This window comes from Periplaneta americana, chromosome 4 (assembly GCF_040183065.1).
Source record: "Periplaneta americana isolate PAMFEO1 chromosome 4, P.americana_PAMFEO1_priV1, whole genome shotgun sequence".
Classification (NCBI taxonomy): Eukaryota; Metazoa; Arthropoda; class Insecta; order Blattodea; family Blattidae; genus Periplaneta; species Periplaneta americana.
Genome location: NC_091120.1, coordinates 193,364,774 through 193,381,052, shown reverse-complemented (window position 1 = coordinate 193,381,052; position 16,279 = coordinate 193,364,774). Strand labels below are relative to the sequence as shown.

The following is a 16,279-nucleotide window of genomic DNA, read 5'->3' as shown; positions in this document are numbered from 1 at the left end:
TCGACCCTGCCAACCAATGCACATTGTTGCATTGAGCTGCACTGAACGAGCGCACATATTCTCTATAATGTCTGTCTTCTCTTGAACAGTCCTTCGGGAAAATGGATTTAATAATAAGGTTTCAATAACACACAATTCCGAACTCATTGCAATACTTCAAATTAATGTTTAAGAATTAACAACACATGCAGCAGCTAACACATGCATTCCGCTCATACAATTACATTGCACTCGCAAATCACAGCGCATTCCGGCTGTCAATACTGCTCTGTGTAACGTTAAGTAGTCGTTGGTGTAGCTCTCGGACCAGAGCTTCAAACAACACGTAACAGAAGCATGTGCGCCTAGGACGGACTAAGGAGGAAGGCACTTGCGCGCGCATCATATTCTCGATATTTCTACGTCTTTCCTGTAGCTCCGAGAAACGAGCAAGCGTTGCGATACTTGCGGTGTGCAACCTGCGGATGGTATTACGCCTATACAATATTCCAAAAATCAAAATAAATTTTAATGTACGTAATCCCATTTTGAGAAATACACATTCTACGAAAATATTGGGCTTGCGCAGCAAGCATAGCATGCCCTGAGAAATCGCCCCTGGTGACGTGCCTCTATGTGTGAAATTCGATTGTCTACGTATACACATAAAGACGTAGACAATGTAAAGGCTGGTTCACAATAAACCGGAAACGAGAATCGGAACGAAAACGGTAAAACATTTAAATGTGAGCATTCACAATTAACGAAAAGCTTGCCGGAGCCCGAGATCGAGAACGGAGAGTTGGCCAAATTTCAACTTTGGCGTTCACGTTTCCGATCATAGCCCACTAGATTCATTCTATTGCCATCTAAAAGCTATTTTGTCGTCGTATATTTTGTAGCAAAAAGACCGTGACATAACCTATGCATTATTTTGTTCTGTGCTGTGCATCATGGAGCAAGTTTTATTTGATGAGATTCTAATATTGAAATCCTCACATTTACTATAAGCGGCGCGCCTCGTATAAAGATGAGAAAATGAAGGAGAGTACGTGGCTTTCAATATCTGCATCTTTGAACACCGATCGGGAGCGTATCATATTTTATACTGTATTGGTTGTATTACACAGTACATATTCACGTTTCAATTCAATAACTACTATTGTGTTCATTTTTGTTCTATTACAAATGTTTCTTCTCTAATTATTTTACGTTATGGTAGACTTAAAATAGGTTGTGATAATAAAGATGCATGAGCATATTTATAGTACCGTACCTAATGAAATGTTGCAGTTGAAATTTCGAAGTTGGTTAACCTGTGTTTATGTTGGCTGCCTTGTAGCCTACTCATGAGAGAACGCCATTGGTCATTTGTACACAAATAACATCAGAATGCGTAATATTGACTTTACATATCGTTATTGACATACATATCGATATGCCTAGTCGTCTACGTTCTCGGTTTATTGTGAATCAAAAATTTTCATATTGACGTCCTCTGCTTCTCGTTTTCATTCTGGTTCTCGTTCCCGCTTTATTGTGAACCAGCCTTTAGTCTATGCAATCCATGTACTGTAGACCAGCGGTGACCAAAACCCGAACTGCAGTGATTACATGCGACAGACAGCCTATGAAGTAAGGAGACGAAGGCAAGGTACTTGGCATGAAAACTACAACCAGAGGTGGTTCCTGTACTAACATCTTGATCAATCCCGCGGATAAAAATCTCAAGCTTTGCTGTATCAGTAATGTCACTGCTGTCATCAAGAGCCAGTGAATAATATACGATTTTTCTTGCTTCTTTTTTTTAACCTTCCTCTTAAATATAATCAGGAATTTTCTGAATTCTTCTCTCGATACTTGGTAGAGAAATTCGTAGTTTTTCAAAATTAAAAACTTCTTATGGAGAAGTTATTTAAGTTATTTTAATCATTACTCTTTTGAGAAATTCTGTTCTATTAAAAGGCTTTAGAGCACGAGATATTTCAAACCCCATTAGGTAGCTGACTTCCTTGCATTTATTTATGTCATCTTTCTCTTCCTGGTTATGATTTAAGACATGTCAATTCCTGGCGTTTAACAGTTCGTTGGCACATAATATTCAATCAGTTTCTCTACAATATTATTATTAAATGAATAACTAATAAATAATTACCCTCATCTAAAGATTAAGAAGATTGAAATTGAGATAAAATTTAATAACTTTATCCTTCTAGGGAGAAGATCTAAAAATATCAATATGCATGCACGTACAGAAGAATTATAGAAACACTTAGTGGTCAGTAGTAATAATAATAATAATAATAATAATATAATAATAAGAGTGCAAATTTTATTTCAACTCAACAATAGGATTTTATTCTTCCAACAATAATTCCTTTCTACAATTCACCTTAAACGCTCTCGTCAACAATAGGATTTTCACTCGACACAGTATTCGTTATAGCACTCCACTGACGACAATGACAATTTACTTGGACTATTACGAACAACAATGAACTATTAATCTTAACTAATATTTACAAAGCACTATTTACAAATCAGAACTATCAGTTCTCAGTTCACAGTTCTTCTAGCTCAGTCACTCGAGTTCACAGTATCTTGAACCACAGACCTTCAGAGACAGTTCACTGTACTCGAACTCAGGTCCCTCCAACTGCGGTCCACTGCACTCGAACTCAGGCCTTCGGATGCTGACACAGTTGCGGACGCACACTCGAGTCGAACTCCGGTACACAAGACTGGCTTGCTTGCTCTGGCTTACTCACTGACTGAATAAACTGAAAACTGCCCGAGTTCACTTGCGCGCGTAATTTATACTGACACCACAGTTTCTGGAAAGTACGACTTCTCGAATTATCTGGCAATCTCCACTTCGGACGGACTTCTCTAGAAGATTCGGGAGGGTCCGTCCCCCCTTCACTCCGCGAGCAGCTGCGCGCGCACTCTCCCTCGCCGCGTAGGCCCTTTCCCCTCTCTTCTCTCCGCCGCGCGCCGTCCCTCAGTGCTCCGTGAAGCCCACGCGATCTGCTCTCTTGCGGGACGCTGGTCGTGAGTTCGAATCTCACGTCGCTGTCACAATACATTATTCAGCGTGGAAATTAATGTTTCTATATAATCCTAATCGAACCGTTGAGCAAAGTAAACACATTACATTTCTCCTCATTCTTTACGAAACCACCTCTTACTGCCTGTAGAGATAGTTTGTAGAGCGACAAGATACCGCCACTGCTTGCCTTCAGTACGTGAATGAAACACAGCAATGTACAGGAAACACCTCGTACCCGTTTCAATGTCTGTGATTACACGATGTAATCACGACACCCGCTTTGGTCACCTCTGATGTTCACAAATGTAATCTATTTTTTAGGTTGGCGAACTTGAGTCTGTGCAATGCTTCTGCACAGGGGGTTAGCGACTCGGCAGACGAAACAAGACGAAAAACCAGTTTTGTTTCGGTTGTGATTTTTGAATGTGAGTACAGTTTCATAACGTTAGCCTTTTTAATCCAATTTGTACATTCATTAAAATTTCTCACAGACCTACACAGGCCCACTATGGTTCTGAACCCTTCAACTGTATCTTACTTTTGAATAACCTTATATATTTTCTTTTGCAATATAAAACATGGAATATTCAGCAAACTTCAGTCAGTGCTTGCAAAAAATTCTGGATATTATTCTGTTTGAAAGGTAGCAAAATTGTTACATGGTGAAGAAGCAGAATTAGAAGAGAAGTTGACACAAGAAAGAAATGTGGAGATTATCCCACGCACCTTTGACTTCTTGTAATGTGGGGAGGTTATTCCCAATGTACAAAAATCTGCTTTCTGATAAGCGTGGGAGCTTCATCACGGAAAACATGAAGAGGACATTCATCGTTTCCCGCAACTTTAATAAAGATAGAAAGTTAGTCGTTTAACTGTGTTTTATTGCAATGTACAATGTTTTACAACACATTCAACAAATTTGGCAAGCATTGAGGTTTAAAAAATGCATGCATATTTTAAGCCCTATGTATGCTTATAAACCCGGACTCTACTGATATTTAATATGTGTAAGCAAAAAAAAGTAACGAAGTTTTATATTAAACTTAATTAATGCATTTAATTGACAACTTATTTGACGAAATAATTATCAACTTATTATCACGAAATACCCAACGAATTGACAACTTATATCTCGAAATACCCAACGAATTGACAACATACCACGAAATACCCAACGAATTGACAACTTACATCACGAAATATCTAACGCATTGACAAAATATTTCACAAAATAACCAACGAATTGACAACTTATATCACGAAATATCCAACGAATTGACAACTTACATCACGAAATACCTAACTAATTGACAACATATTTCACAAAATAATCAACGAATTGACAAGTTATATCACGAAATACCCAACGAATTGACAACTTACATCACGAAATACCTAATGAATTGTCAACATATTTCACAAAATAACCAACGAATTGACAACTCATATCACGAAATATCCAACGAATTGACAACTTACATCACGAAATACCTAACTAATTGACAACATATTTCACAAAATAACCAACGAATTGACAACTTATATCACGAAATATCCAACGAATTGACAACTTACATCACGAAATACCTAATGAATTGACAACATATTTCACAAAATAACCAACGAATTGACAAGTTATATCACGAAATACCCAAAGAATTGACAACATACCACGAAATACCCAACGAATTAACAACTTACATCACGAAATACCTAATGAATTGACAAACTATTTCACAAAAGAACCAACGAATTGACAACTTACATCACGAAATAACCAACGAATTGACAACTTATATCACGAAATACCTAACGAATTGACAACTTATATCACGAAATGCCCAACGAATTGACAACTTATATAACGAAATAATCAACGAATTGACAACTTATATCACGAAATACCCAACGAATTGACAACTTATATCACGAAATAACCAACGAATTGACAACTTATATCACGAAATACCTAACGAATTGACAACTTATATCACGAAGTACCTAACGAATTGACAACTTATATCACGAAATGCCCAACGAATTGACAACTTATATCACGAAATAATCAACGAATTGACCATTCACATCACGAAATATCCAACGAATTGACAACATATTTCACGAAAAAACCAACGAATCGATAACTTAATCACGAATTGTCCAACGAATTGACAATTTACTCCACAGAATTGACAACTTATATCATGAAATATCCAACGAAATAACAACATATTTCACGAAAAACCAACGAATTGACAACTAATATCACGAAATACCCAACAAATTGACAACATATTTCACGAAATAACCAACGAATTGACAACTTAATCACGAATTATCCAACGAATTGACAATTTACTCTACAGAATTGATAACTTATATCACGAAATACCCAACGAAATGACAACATATTTCACGAAAAAACCAACGAATTGACAACTAATATCACGAAATACCCAACAAATTGACAACATATTTCACGAAATAACCAACGAATTGACAACTTAATCACGAATTATCCAACGAATTGACAATTTACTCTACAGAATTGACAACTTATATCACGAAATACCCAACGAAATGACAACATATTTCACGAAAAAACCAACGAATTGACAACTAATATCACGAAATACCCAACAAATTGACAACATAGTTCACGAAATAACCAACGAATTGACAACTTAATCACGAATTATCCAACGAATTGACAATTTACTCTACAGAATTGACAACTTATATCACGAAATACCCACCGAACTGACAACTTATATCACAAAATACCCAACGAATTGACAACATATTTCACGAAATAATCAACGAATTGACAACTTATATCTCGAAATACCCAACGAATTGACAACATACCACGAAATACCCAACGAATTGACAACTTACATCACGAAATATCTAACGCATTGACAAAATATTTCACAAAATAACCAACGAATTGACAACTTATATCACGAAATATCCAACGAATTGACAACTTACATCACGAAATACCTAACTAATTGACAACATATTTCACAAAATAACCAACGAATTGACAAGTTATATCACGAAATACCCAACGAATTGACAACTTATATCTCGAAATACCCAACGAATTGACAACATACCACGAAATACCCAACGAATTGACAACTTACATCACGAAATATCTAACGCATTGACAAAATATTTCACAAAATAACCAACGAATTGACAACTTATATCACGAAATATCCAACGAATTGACAACTTACATCACGAAATACCTAACTAATTGACAACATATTTCACAAAATAACCAACGAATTGACAAGTTATATCACGAAATACCCAACGAATTGACAACTTACATCACGAAATACCTAATGAATTGTCAACATATTTCACAAAATAACCAACGAATTGACAACTCATATCACGAAATATCCAACGAATTGACAACTTACATCACGAAATACCTAACTAATTGACAACATATTTCACAAAATAACCAACGAATTGACAACTTATATCACGAAATATCCAACGAATTGACAACTTACATCACGAAATACCTAATGAATTGACAACATATTTCACAAAATAACCAACGAATTGACAAATTATATCACGAAATACCCAAAGAATTGACAACATACCACGAAATACCCAACGAAGTAACAACTTACATCACGAAATACCTAATGAATTGACAAACTATTTCACAAAATAACCAACGAATTGACAACTTATATCACGAAATAACCAACGAATTGACAACTTATATCACGAAATACCTAACGAATTGACAACTTATATCACGAAATGCCCAACGAATTGACAACTTATATAACGAAATAATCAACGAATTGACAACTTATATCACGAAATACCCAACGAATTGACAACTTATATCACGAAATAACCAACGAATTGACAACTTATATCACGAAATACCTAACGAAATGACAACTTATATCACGAAATACCTAACGAATTGACAACTTATATCACGAAATGCCCAACGAATTGACAACTTATATCACGAAATAATCAACGAATTGACAACTCACATCACGAAATATCCAACGAATTGACAACATATTTCACGAAAAAACCAACGAATCGATAACTTAATCACGAATTATCCAACGAATTGACAATTTACTCCACAGAATTGACAACTTATATCATGAAATATCCAACGAAATAACAACATATTTCACGAAAAACCAACGAATTGACAACTAATATCACGAAATACCCAACAAATTGACAACATATTTCACGAAATAACCAACGAATTGACAACTTAATCACGAATTATCCAACGAATTGACAATTTACTCTACAGAATTGATAACTTATATCACGAAATACCCAACGAAATGACAACATATTTCACGAAAAAACCAACGAATTGACAACTAATATCACGAAATACCCAACAAATTGACAACATATTTCACGAAATAACCAACGAATTGACAACTTAATCACGAATTATCCAACGAATTGACAATTTACTCTACAGAATTGACAACTTATATCACGAAATACCCAACGAAATGACAACATATTTCACGAAAAAACCAACGAATTGACAACTAATATCACGAAATACCCAACAAATTGACAACATATTTCACGAAATAACCAACGAATTGACAACTTAATCACGAATTATCCAACGAATTGACAATTTACTCTACAGAATTGACAACTTATATCACGAAATACCCACCGAACTGACAACTTATATCACAAAATACCCAACGAATTGACAACATATTTCACGAAATAATCAACGAATTGACAACTTATATTATAAAATACCCACAGAATTTACAACTTATATCAAGAAATATCCACCGAATTGACAACTTATTTCATGAAATATCCACCGAATTGATAACTTATTTCATGAAATATCCACCGAATTGACAACTTATTTCACTAAATACCCACAGAATTGACAGCTTATTTCTCGCAGTATCCACCGAAATAGTTGCAAAAGTGGCAGGTTTTAGCTCCGAAATCACCCATTTTATTTCACCAAAAAATAAGGTCCTTAGTCATGCGGCGTACTGAAGTCAGATTTCTTACTCTAAGTGACGAGCGAAGTAATTATAAAACTTCAATAGGACGAAGATATTTATAACTATTAAACAAAGGCTCTGTTATGTTGGAACGAAGGATAGTGGCGGTGTTCATTTAACGACACTCTCCAACTTCAGAGGTTATTCAGCGTCGGAATTCAACATAGACGGGAAATGAATGACGAATTTTCCTTTGAATTCAGGGACAGGATTCTTTCATGTGACGTAAATCTACAACAAGGGACCAATAGCTTTATTTTCCTCCCAGAGGAAGCCATGCTAAGGGTTTTATTGTCTTTTAAAATCCATCACCGTCGATCGGGTTTTAACTCACGAACCTCGGATTCACAGCCAGTACGATAAACACTACTTACAAATGGCTTTTAAGGAACCCGAAGGTTCATTGCCGCCCTCACATAAGCCCAACATCGATCCCTATCCTGTGGAAGATTAATCCAGTCTCTATCACCATATCCCACCTCCCTCAAATCAATTTTAATATTATCCTCCCATCTACGTCCCGGCCTCCCTAAAAGTATTTTTCCCTCCGGTCTCCAAACGAACACTCTATATGCATTTCTGGATTCGCCCATACGTGCTACATGCCCTGCCCATCTCAAACGTCTGGATTTAATGTTCCTAATTATGTCAGGTGAAGAATACAATGCGTGCAGTTCTGCGTTGTGTAACTTTATACACTCTCCTGTAACTTCATCCCGCTTAGCCCCAAATACTTTCCTAAGCACCTTATTCTCAAACGCCCTTAACCTATGTTCCTCTCTCAGAGTGAGAGTCCAAGTTTCACAGCCATACAGGAGAACCGGTAATATAACTGTTTTATAAATTCTGACTTTCAGATTTTTGGACAGCAGACTGGATGATAACAGCTTCTCAACCGAATAATAACACGCATTTCCCATATTTATTCTGCGTTTAATTACCTCCCGAGTGTCATTTATATTTGTTACTGTTGCTCCAAGATATTTGAATTTTTCCACCTATTCGAAGGATAAATCTCCAATTTTTATATTTCCATTTCGTACAATATTCTCGTCACGAGACATAATCATATACTTTGTCTTTTCGGGATTTACTTCCAAACCGATCGCTTTACTTGCTTCAAGTAAAATTTAAGTCCTTTCCCTAATCGTTTGTGTATTTTCTCCTAACATATTCACGTCATCCGCATAGACAAGAAGCTCATGTAACCCGTTCAATTCCAAACCCTGCCTGTTATCCTGAACTTTCCTAATGGCATATTCTAAAGCTAAGTTAAAAAGTAAAGGTGATAGTGCATCTCCCTGCTTTAGCACGCAGTGAATTGGAAAAGCATCAGATAGAAACTGACCTATACGGACTCTGCTGTATGTTTCACTGAGACACATTTTAATTAATCGAACTAGTTTCTTGGGAATACCAAATTCAATAAGAATATCATATAATACTTCCTTCTTAACCGAGTCATATGCCTTTTTGAAATCTATGAATAACTGATGTACTGTACCCTTATACTCCCATTTTTTCTCCATTATCTGTCGAATACAAAAAATCTGATCAATAGTCGATCTATTACGCCGAAAACCGCACTGATGATCCCCAATAATTTCATCTACGTACGGAGTTAATCTTCTCAAAAGAATAGTGGACAAAATTTTGTACGACGTCAACAAAAGTGACATTCCTCGAAAGTTACCACAGTTGGTTTTGGCCCCCTTTTTAAAAATAGGTACAATTATGGACTCCTTCCATTGTTCTGGTACAATTTCCTCTTCCCAAATAGCAAGTACAAGTTTATAAATTTCGCTATATAATGCACTTCCACCCTCTTGTATTAATTCTGCTGGAATTTGATCGATACCTAGAGACTTGTACTTTTTCAGATTTTCTATCGCAATTTCGACTTCTGAAAGCGTGGGTTCGGGTATAAATGGCTCAGCAGTTTGTATTTCAATTTCGTCCCGATCATTTCTATTTAGCCTACGTACATTTAGTAGTTGCGAAAAATAGTTTTTCCATCTGTTTAGGATTGATGGAGAGTCTGCAAGCAAGTCACCATTCTCATCCTTGATCACGTTTACCCTTGGCTGATATCCGTTCTTAAATTCCTTTATACCCTTATATAAATCTGGAATGTTTTTATTCTTACTATTTGTTTCTACCTCATTCAGTTTTTCCTTCAAACGATAACCACTACACTATCGAGAAATACATAAATGGTGAAATAACGATATAATAAATGGGGTTATCTCGAGAAAACCTTCCCACATCGCCATTTTGCACCACACGTACACTTGTGATCATAACATTTTCATACTGTGCAAAAGACCCCCCCCCCTTCCTTTCTGCATGTGAATCATTTACGTTCTGTGTACAGCAAGTGCTTCCCTGTTTCTGGGATTTTGTTTATCCTGCAAGCTGTTTCGTTTTTCTCTAGCTCTGAGTCATAACTTCATAAGCAGTATATTCTTAGACGCGGGCGAGGCGTTTAGTCTTACCTGGTAAAGCTTGATAATGTGGGGATGATCCAGTTGCTTCATGATGTCCACCTCCCGGTACACTTTCTGCAAGTTCACCGCGTCCAGTTGCGATTTGTCTATTATCTTGATGGCCACCTGCACAAACACAATGTAGTCCCTCTGTTAGAATCCGGATTTGGTATCCAAAACTCGATATGCATAGCCTAATTAAAACATTAGTCTATGCGACAAGCAAATGCATTCTGGTCGATGATTTCACGTTGATCTGACTGTACATTTAGGTGTAGAATTCAATGCAAAAGTATTTCGCACATTTTCAGGAAAATGCATAGCCTAGGTCTACTGATACAAGAATCAGATGTTTATATTTCAATTGCGTTAAAACCCAAAAAATATTTATCACTTATTTGTCGAAGAATTCAAAGAATCCCATAATGAAAAGTAGAAGAACGAAGAAAGAAAGAGCCAAAGGCAAGTAAGAAGAAGAAATAGCAAACATGGTAAGAAGAAGGAGCAAAGACGGAAAAAATATAAGCAAAGAAACAAAAGAAAAAGAATAAGAAGAAAACACGGAAAAGTAGAAGAATAAGAAACAAAGATGGGAAAGAAGATTAAGAAGAAAAGACGGAAAAGTAGAAGAAGAATAATAAGGACAGGAAAGTAACAGACTGAAAAATAGATGAAGAGTAAGCAAAAATGATAAAGAAGAATAAGAAGAAAATACTGTAAAGTAGAAGAATAAGAAACAAAGATGGGAAAGAAGAAAAGACTGAAACGTAGAATAAGAATAAGAAGAAAAGACAGGAAAGAAGAATAAGAATAACAGACTGAAAATAGATGAAGAATAAGGAACAAAAACGGTAAAGAAGAATAAGAAGAGACTAAAAAGTAGTAGATGAAGAATAAGAAACAAAGATGGGAAAGAAAAAGATGGAATGAAAAGTAGATGAAGACTAAGAAGAAAAGACAGGAAATAAGAATAAGACTGAAAAATAGATGAAGAATAAGAAACAAAGATGGGAAAGAAGAAGATAGAATGAAAAGTAGATGAAGAATAAGAAGCAAAAATGGTAAAGACGAAGATACAATGAAAAGTAGATGAAGAATAAGAAACAAAGATGGGAAAGAAGAAGATAGAATGAAAAGTAGATGAAGAATAAGAAACAAAAATGGTAAAGACGAAGATAGAATGAAAAGTAGATGAAGAATAAGAAACAAAAATGGTAAAGACGAAGATAGAATGAAAAGTAGATGAAGAATAAGAAACAAAAATGGTAAAGACGAAGATAGAATGAAAAGTAGATGAAGAATAAGAAACAAAGATGGGAAAGAAGAAGATAGAATGAAAAGTAGATGAAGAATAAGAAACAAAAATGGTAAAGACGAAGATAGAATGAAAAGTAGATGAAGAATAAGAAACAAAAATGGTAAAGACGAAGATAGAATGAAAAGTAGATGAAGAATAAGAAACAAAGATGGGAAAGAAGAAGATAGAATGAAAAGTAGATGAAGAATAAGAAACAAAAATGGTAAAGACGAAGATAGAATGAAAAGTAGATGAAGAATAAGAAACAAAGATGGGAAAGAAGAAGATAGAATGAAAAGTAGATGAAGAATAAGAAACAAAAATGGTAAAGACGAAGATAGAATGAAAAGTAGATGAAGAATAAGAAACAAAAATGGTAAAGACGAAGATAGAATGAAAAGTAGATGAAGAATAAGAAACAAAAATGGTAAAGACGAAGATAGAATGAAAAGTAGATGAAGAATAAGAAACAAAAAATGGTAAAGACGAAGATAGAATGAAAAGTAGATGAAGAATAAGAAACAAAGATGGGAAAGAAGAAGATAGAATGAAAAGTAGATGAAGAATAAGAAGCAAAAATGGTAAAGACGAAGATACAATGAAAAGTAGATGAAGAATAAGAAACAAAGATGGGAAAGAAGAAGATAGAATGAAAAGTAGATGAAGAATAAGAAGCAAAAATGGTAAAGACGAAGATACAATGAAAAGTAGATGAAGAATAAGAAACAAAGATGGGAAAGACGAAGATAGAATGAAAAGTAGATGAAGAATAAGAAGCAAAAATGGTAAAGACGAAGATACAATGAAAAGTAGATGAAGAATAAGAAACAAAGATGGGAAAGAAAAAGATAGAATGAAAAGTAGATGAAGAATAAGAAGCAAAAATGGTAAAGACGAAGATACAATGAAAAGTAGATGAAGAATAAGAAACAAAGATGGGAAAGACGAAGATAGAATGAAAAGTAGATGAAGAATAAGAAGCAAAAATGGTAAAGACGAAGATACAATGAAAAGTAGATGAAGAATAAGAAACAAAGATGGGAAAGAAGAAGATAGAATGAAAAGTAGATGAAGAATAAGAAGCAAAAATGGTAAAGACGAAGATACAATGAAAAGTAGATGAAGAATAAGAAACAAAGATGGGAAAGACGAAGATAGAATGAAAAGTAGATGAAGACTAAGAAGCAAAAATGGTAAAGACGAAGATACAATGAAAAGTAGATGAAGAATAAGAAACAAAGATGGGAAAGAAGAAGATAGAATGAAAAGTAGATGAAGAATAAGAAGCAAAAATGGTAAAGACGAAGATACAATGAAAAGTAGATGAAGAATAAGAAACAAAGATGGGAAAGACGAAGATAGAATGAAAAGTAGATGAAGAATAAGAAGCAAAAATGGTAAAGACGAAGATACAATGAAAAGTAGATGAAGAATAAGAAACAAAGATGGGAAAGAAAAAGATAGAATGAAAAGTAGATGAAGAATAAGAAGCAAAAATGGTAAAGACGAAGATACAATGAAAAGTAGATGAAGAATAAGAAACAAAGATGGGAAAGACGAAGATAGAATGAAAAGTAGATGAAGAATAAGAAGCAAAAATGGTAAAGACGAAGATACAATGAAAAGTAGATGAAGAATAAGAAACAAAGATGGGAAAGAAGAAGATAGAATGAAAAGTAGATGAAGAATAAGAAGCAAAAATGGTAAAGACGAAGATACAATGAAAAGTAGATGAAGAATAAGAAACAAAGATGGGAAAGACGAAGATAGAATGAAAAGTAGATGAAGACTAAGAAGCAAAAATGGTAAAGACGAAGATACAATGAAAAGTAGATGAAGAATAAGAAACAAAGATGGGAAAGAAGAAGATAGAATGAAAAGTAGATGAAGAATAAGAAGCAAAAATGGTAAAGACGAAGATACAATGAAAAGTAGATGAAGAATAAGAAACAAAGATGGGAAAGACGAAGATAGAATGAAAAGTAGATGAAGAATAAGAAACAAAAATGGTAAAGACGAAGCTAGAATGAAAAGTAGATGAAGAATAAGAAACAAAAATGGTAAAGACGAAGATAGAATGAAAAGTAGATGAAGAATAAGAAACAAAAAATGGTAAAGACGAAGATAGAATGAAAAGTAGATGAAGAATAAGAAACAAAGATGGGAAAGAAGAAGATAGAATGAAAAGTAGATGAAGAATAAGAAACAAAAATGGTAAAGACGAAGATAGAATGAAAAGTAGATGAAGAATAAGAAACAAAAATGGTAAAGACGAAGATAGAATGAAAAGTAGATGAAGAATAAGAAGCAAAGTCGGTGAAGAAGAAGAAAAGACTGAAAAGCAGCAGATGGGAAAGAAGAATAAGAAGAAAAGACTGAAAAATAGATTAATAAGAAGCAAAGACGGGAAATAATAAGAAAAACTACTGAACAGTAGAAGAAGAAGAAGAAGAAGAAGAAGACGAAGAAGAAGAAATAGAAGGAGAAGCAAAGACAGGAAAGAAGAATAAGAAAAAATTTGAAATGTAGATGAAGAATAAAAAGCAAAGACGATAAAGAATAATAATAAGAAAAAATGAACAGTAGGTGAAGAATAAGAAACAAAGATGGGAAATAGGAAGAATAAGAAGAAACGACTGAAAAGTAGAAGAAGAAGCAAAGACGGGAAAGAAGAACAGGAAGAAAAGATTGAAATGTAGATGAAGAAAAAGAAACAAAGACGGGAAAAATTAATAAGACTGAAATGAAATGAAGAATAAAAAACAAAGACAGGAAGTAAGAATAAGCAAAGACGAAGGAGATTAAAAGCAAAGACCGGAAAATATAATAAGAAGAAGACGCGTAGAAAAAGAAGAGTTAGGGGCAAAGACAGAAAATGAAGAATAAAGAGGAAAAACGGGAATGAAAGAAAATAAGAAACAAAGACATGGAAGACGAAGAATAAAAAGTAAAGACGGAAGAGGAGAATAAGAAGTAAAGACAGGTAAGAATAATGAGCGAAAATGGGAAAGAAGAAGCAAGGACGGAAAAAAAAGAATAACAATATAATAAAAGGGAAGAGCCAGTAAAGGAGAAAATAAGTTTACAATGTTAAAAAATAAAAAAAAAGAATGTTTCTTTAACCTTGAAGGCAAAAAACCGCTGAGAATTACCCGCTGAAAGCTGGGCTGCGACGTTCTGAGTGACATGGTTCACAGCGCCTATAGGTACTGTGGCTGCCAATAACGCAACCCGGTACACACGTTGTATGAACATTCCTATCTCGTTATCTGTTTACCCATTTGTGCGTGGGTTATTAAATATGCAGACCATGTAACCTTGTCCTTACACAGCAATTTTATCAGCTGTACAGCGCCGATATTAACTTTCCTTAATAATGAACGCAACTTATAAACAAAACCTGGTCACATGTCATAGATTAACACCAATTGTGAGATACTAACTTAATTATACTTTGGTCGCGCTGAATGACGTTACAGCTTGTATCCAAACATTGTGGGTTCAAACTCGTGTGAGAGATGGACTTTTAGATAAGTAAACGACGTCTATACATTTTCATTTTATTCATGAAATAGTAATAGCAGCAGTAGTTACAGCAGTCGTAAAAATCTAGTAGCACTAGCAGTAATAGTAGCGGCAGTAGTAGTACCAGTAGTAGTAGTAGTAGTAGTAGTAGTAGTAGTAGTAGTAGTAGCAACATCATAGCATTTGTAGCAACAGTAGTAGCAACAGTAGCAGTAAGAGTAGTACCAGTAGCATTTGTAGCAACAGTAGTAGCAATAGTAGTAGTACCAGTAGTAGTAGTAGTAATAGTAGTAGTAGTAGTAGTAGTAGTAGCAACATCATAGCATTTGTAGCAACAGTAGTAGCAACAATAGCAGTAAGAGTAGTAGTACCAGTAGCATTTGTAGCAACAGTAGTAGCAATAGTAGTAGTACAAGTAGTAGTAGTAGTAGTAGTAGTAGTAGTAGTAGTAGTAGTAGTAGTAATAGTAGTAGCAACATCATAGCATTTTTAGCAACGGTAGTAGCAACAGTAGCAGTAAGAGTAGTAGTACCAGTAGCATTTGTAGCAACAGTAGTAGCAATAGTAGTAGTACAAGTAGTAGTAGTAGTAGTAGTAGTAGTAGTAGTAGTAGTAATAGTAGTAGCAACATCATAGCATTTTTAGCAACGGTAGTAGCAACAGTAGCAGTAAGAGTAGTAGTACCAGTAGCATTTGTAGCAACAGTAGTAGCAATAGTAGTAGTACCAGTAGTAGTAGTAGTAATAGTAGTAGCAACATCATAGCATTTGTAGCAACAGTAGTACCAACAGTAGCAGTAAGAGTAGTAGTACCAGTAGCATTTGTAGCAACAGTAGTAGCAATAGTAGTAGTACCAGTAGTAGTAGTAGTA

At 34.8% G+C, this 16,279-nt stretch overlaps 1 protein-coding gene across 1 annotated transcript in view; it reads right to left on the bottom strand.

Moving 5' to 3' along the window:
* The window catches only part of LOC138698547 (serine/threonine-protein kinase SIK2-like), a 282,464-nt gene that overhangs the window by 156,750 nt on the left and 109,435 nt on the right, over nucleotides 1-16,279 (bottom strand). The window contains exon 2 of the mRNA XM_069824552.1: nucleotides 10,596-10,712. Coding sequence (XP_069680653.1) covers nucleotides 10,596-10,712 — 117 coding nt within the window. The remainder of the gene's footprint in view (nucleotides 1-10,595; nucleotides 10,713-16,279) is intronic.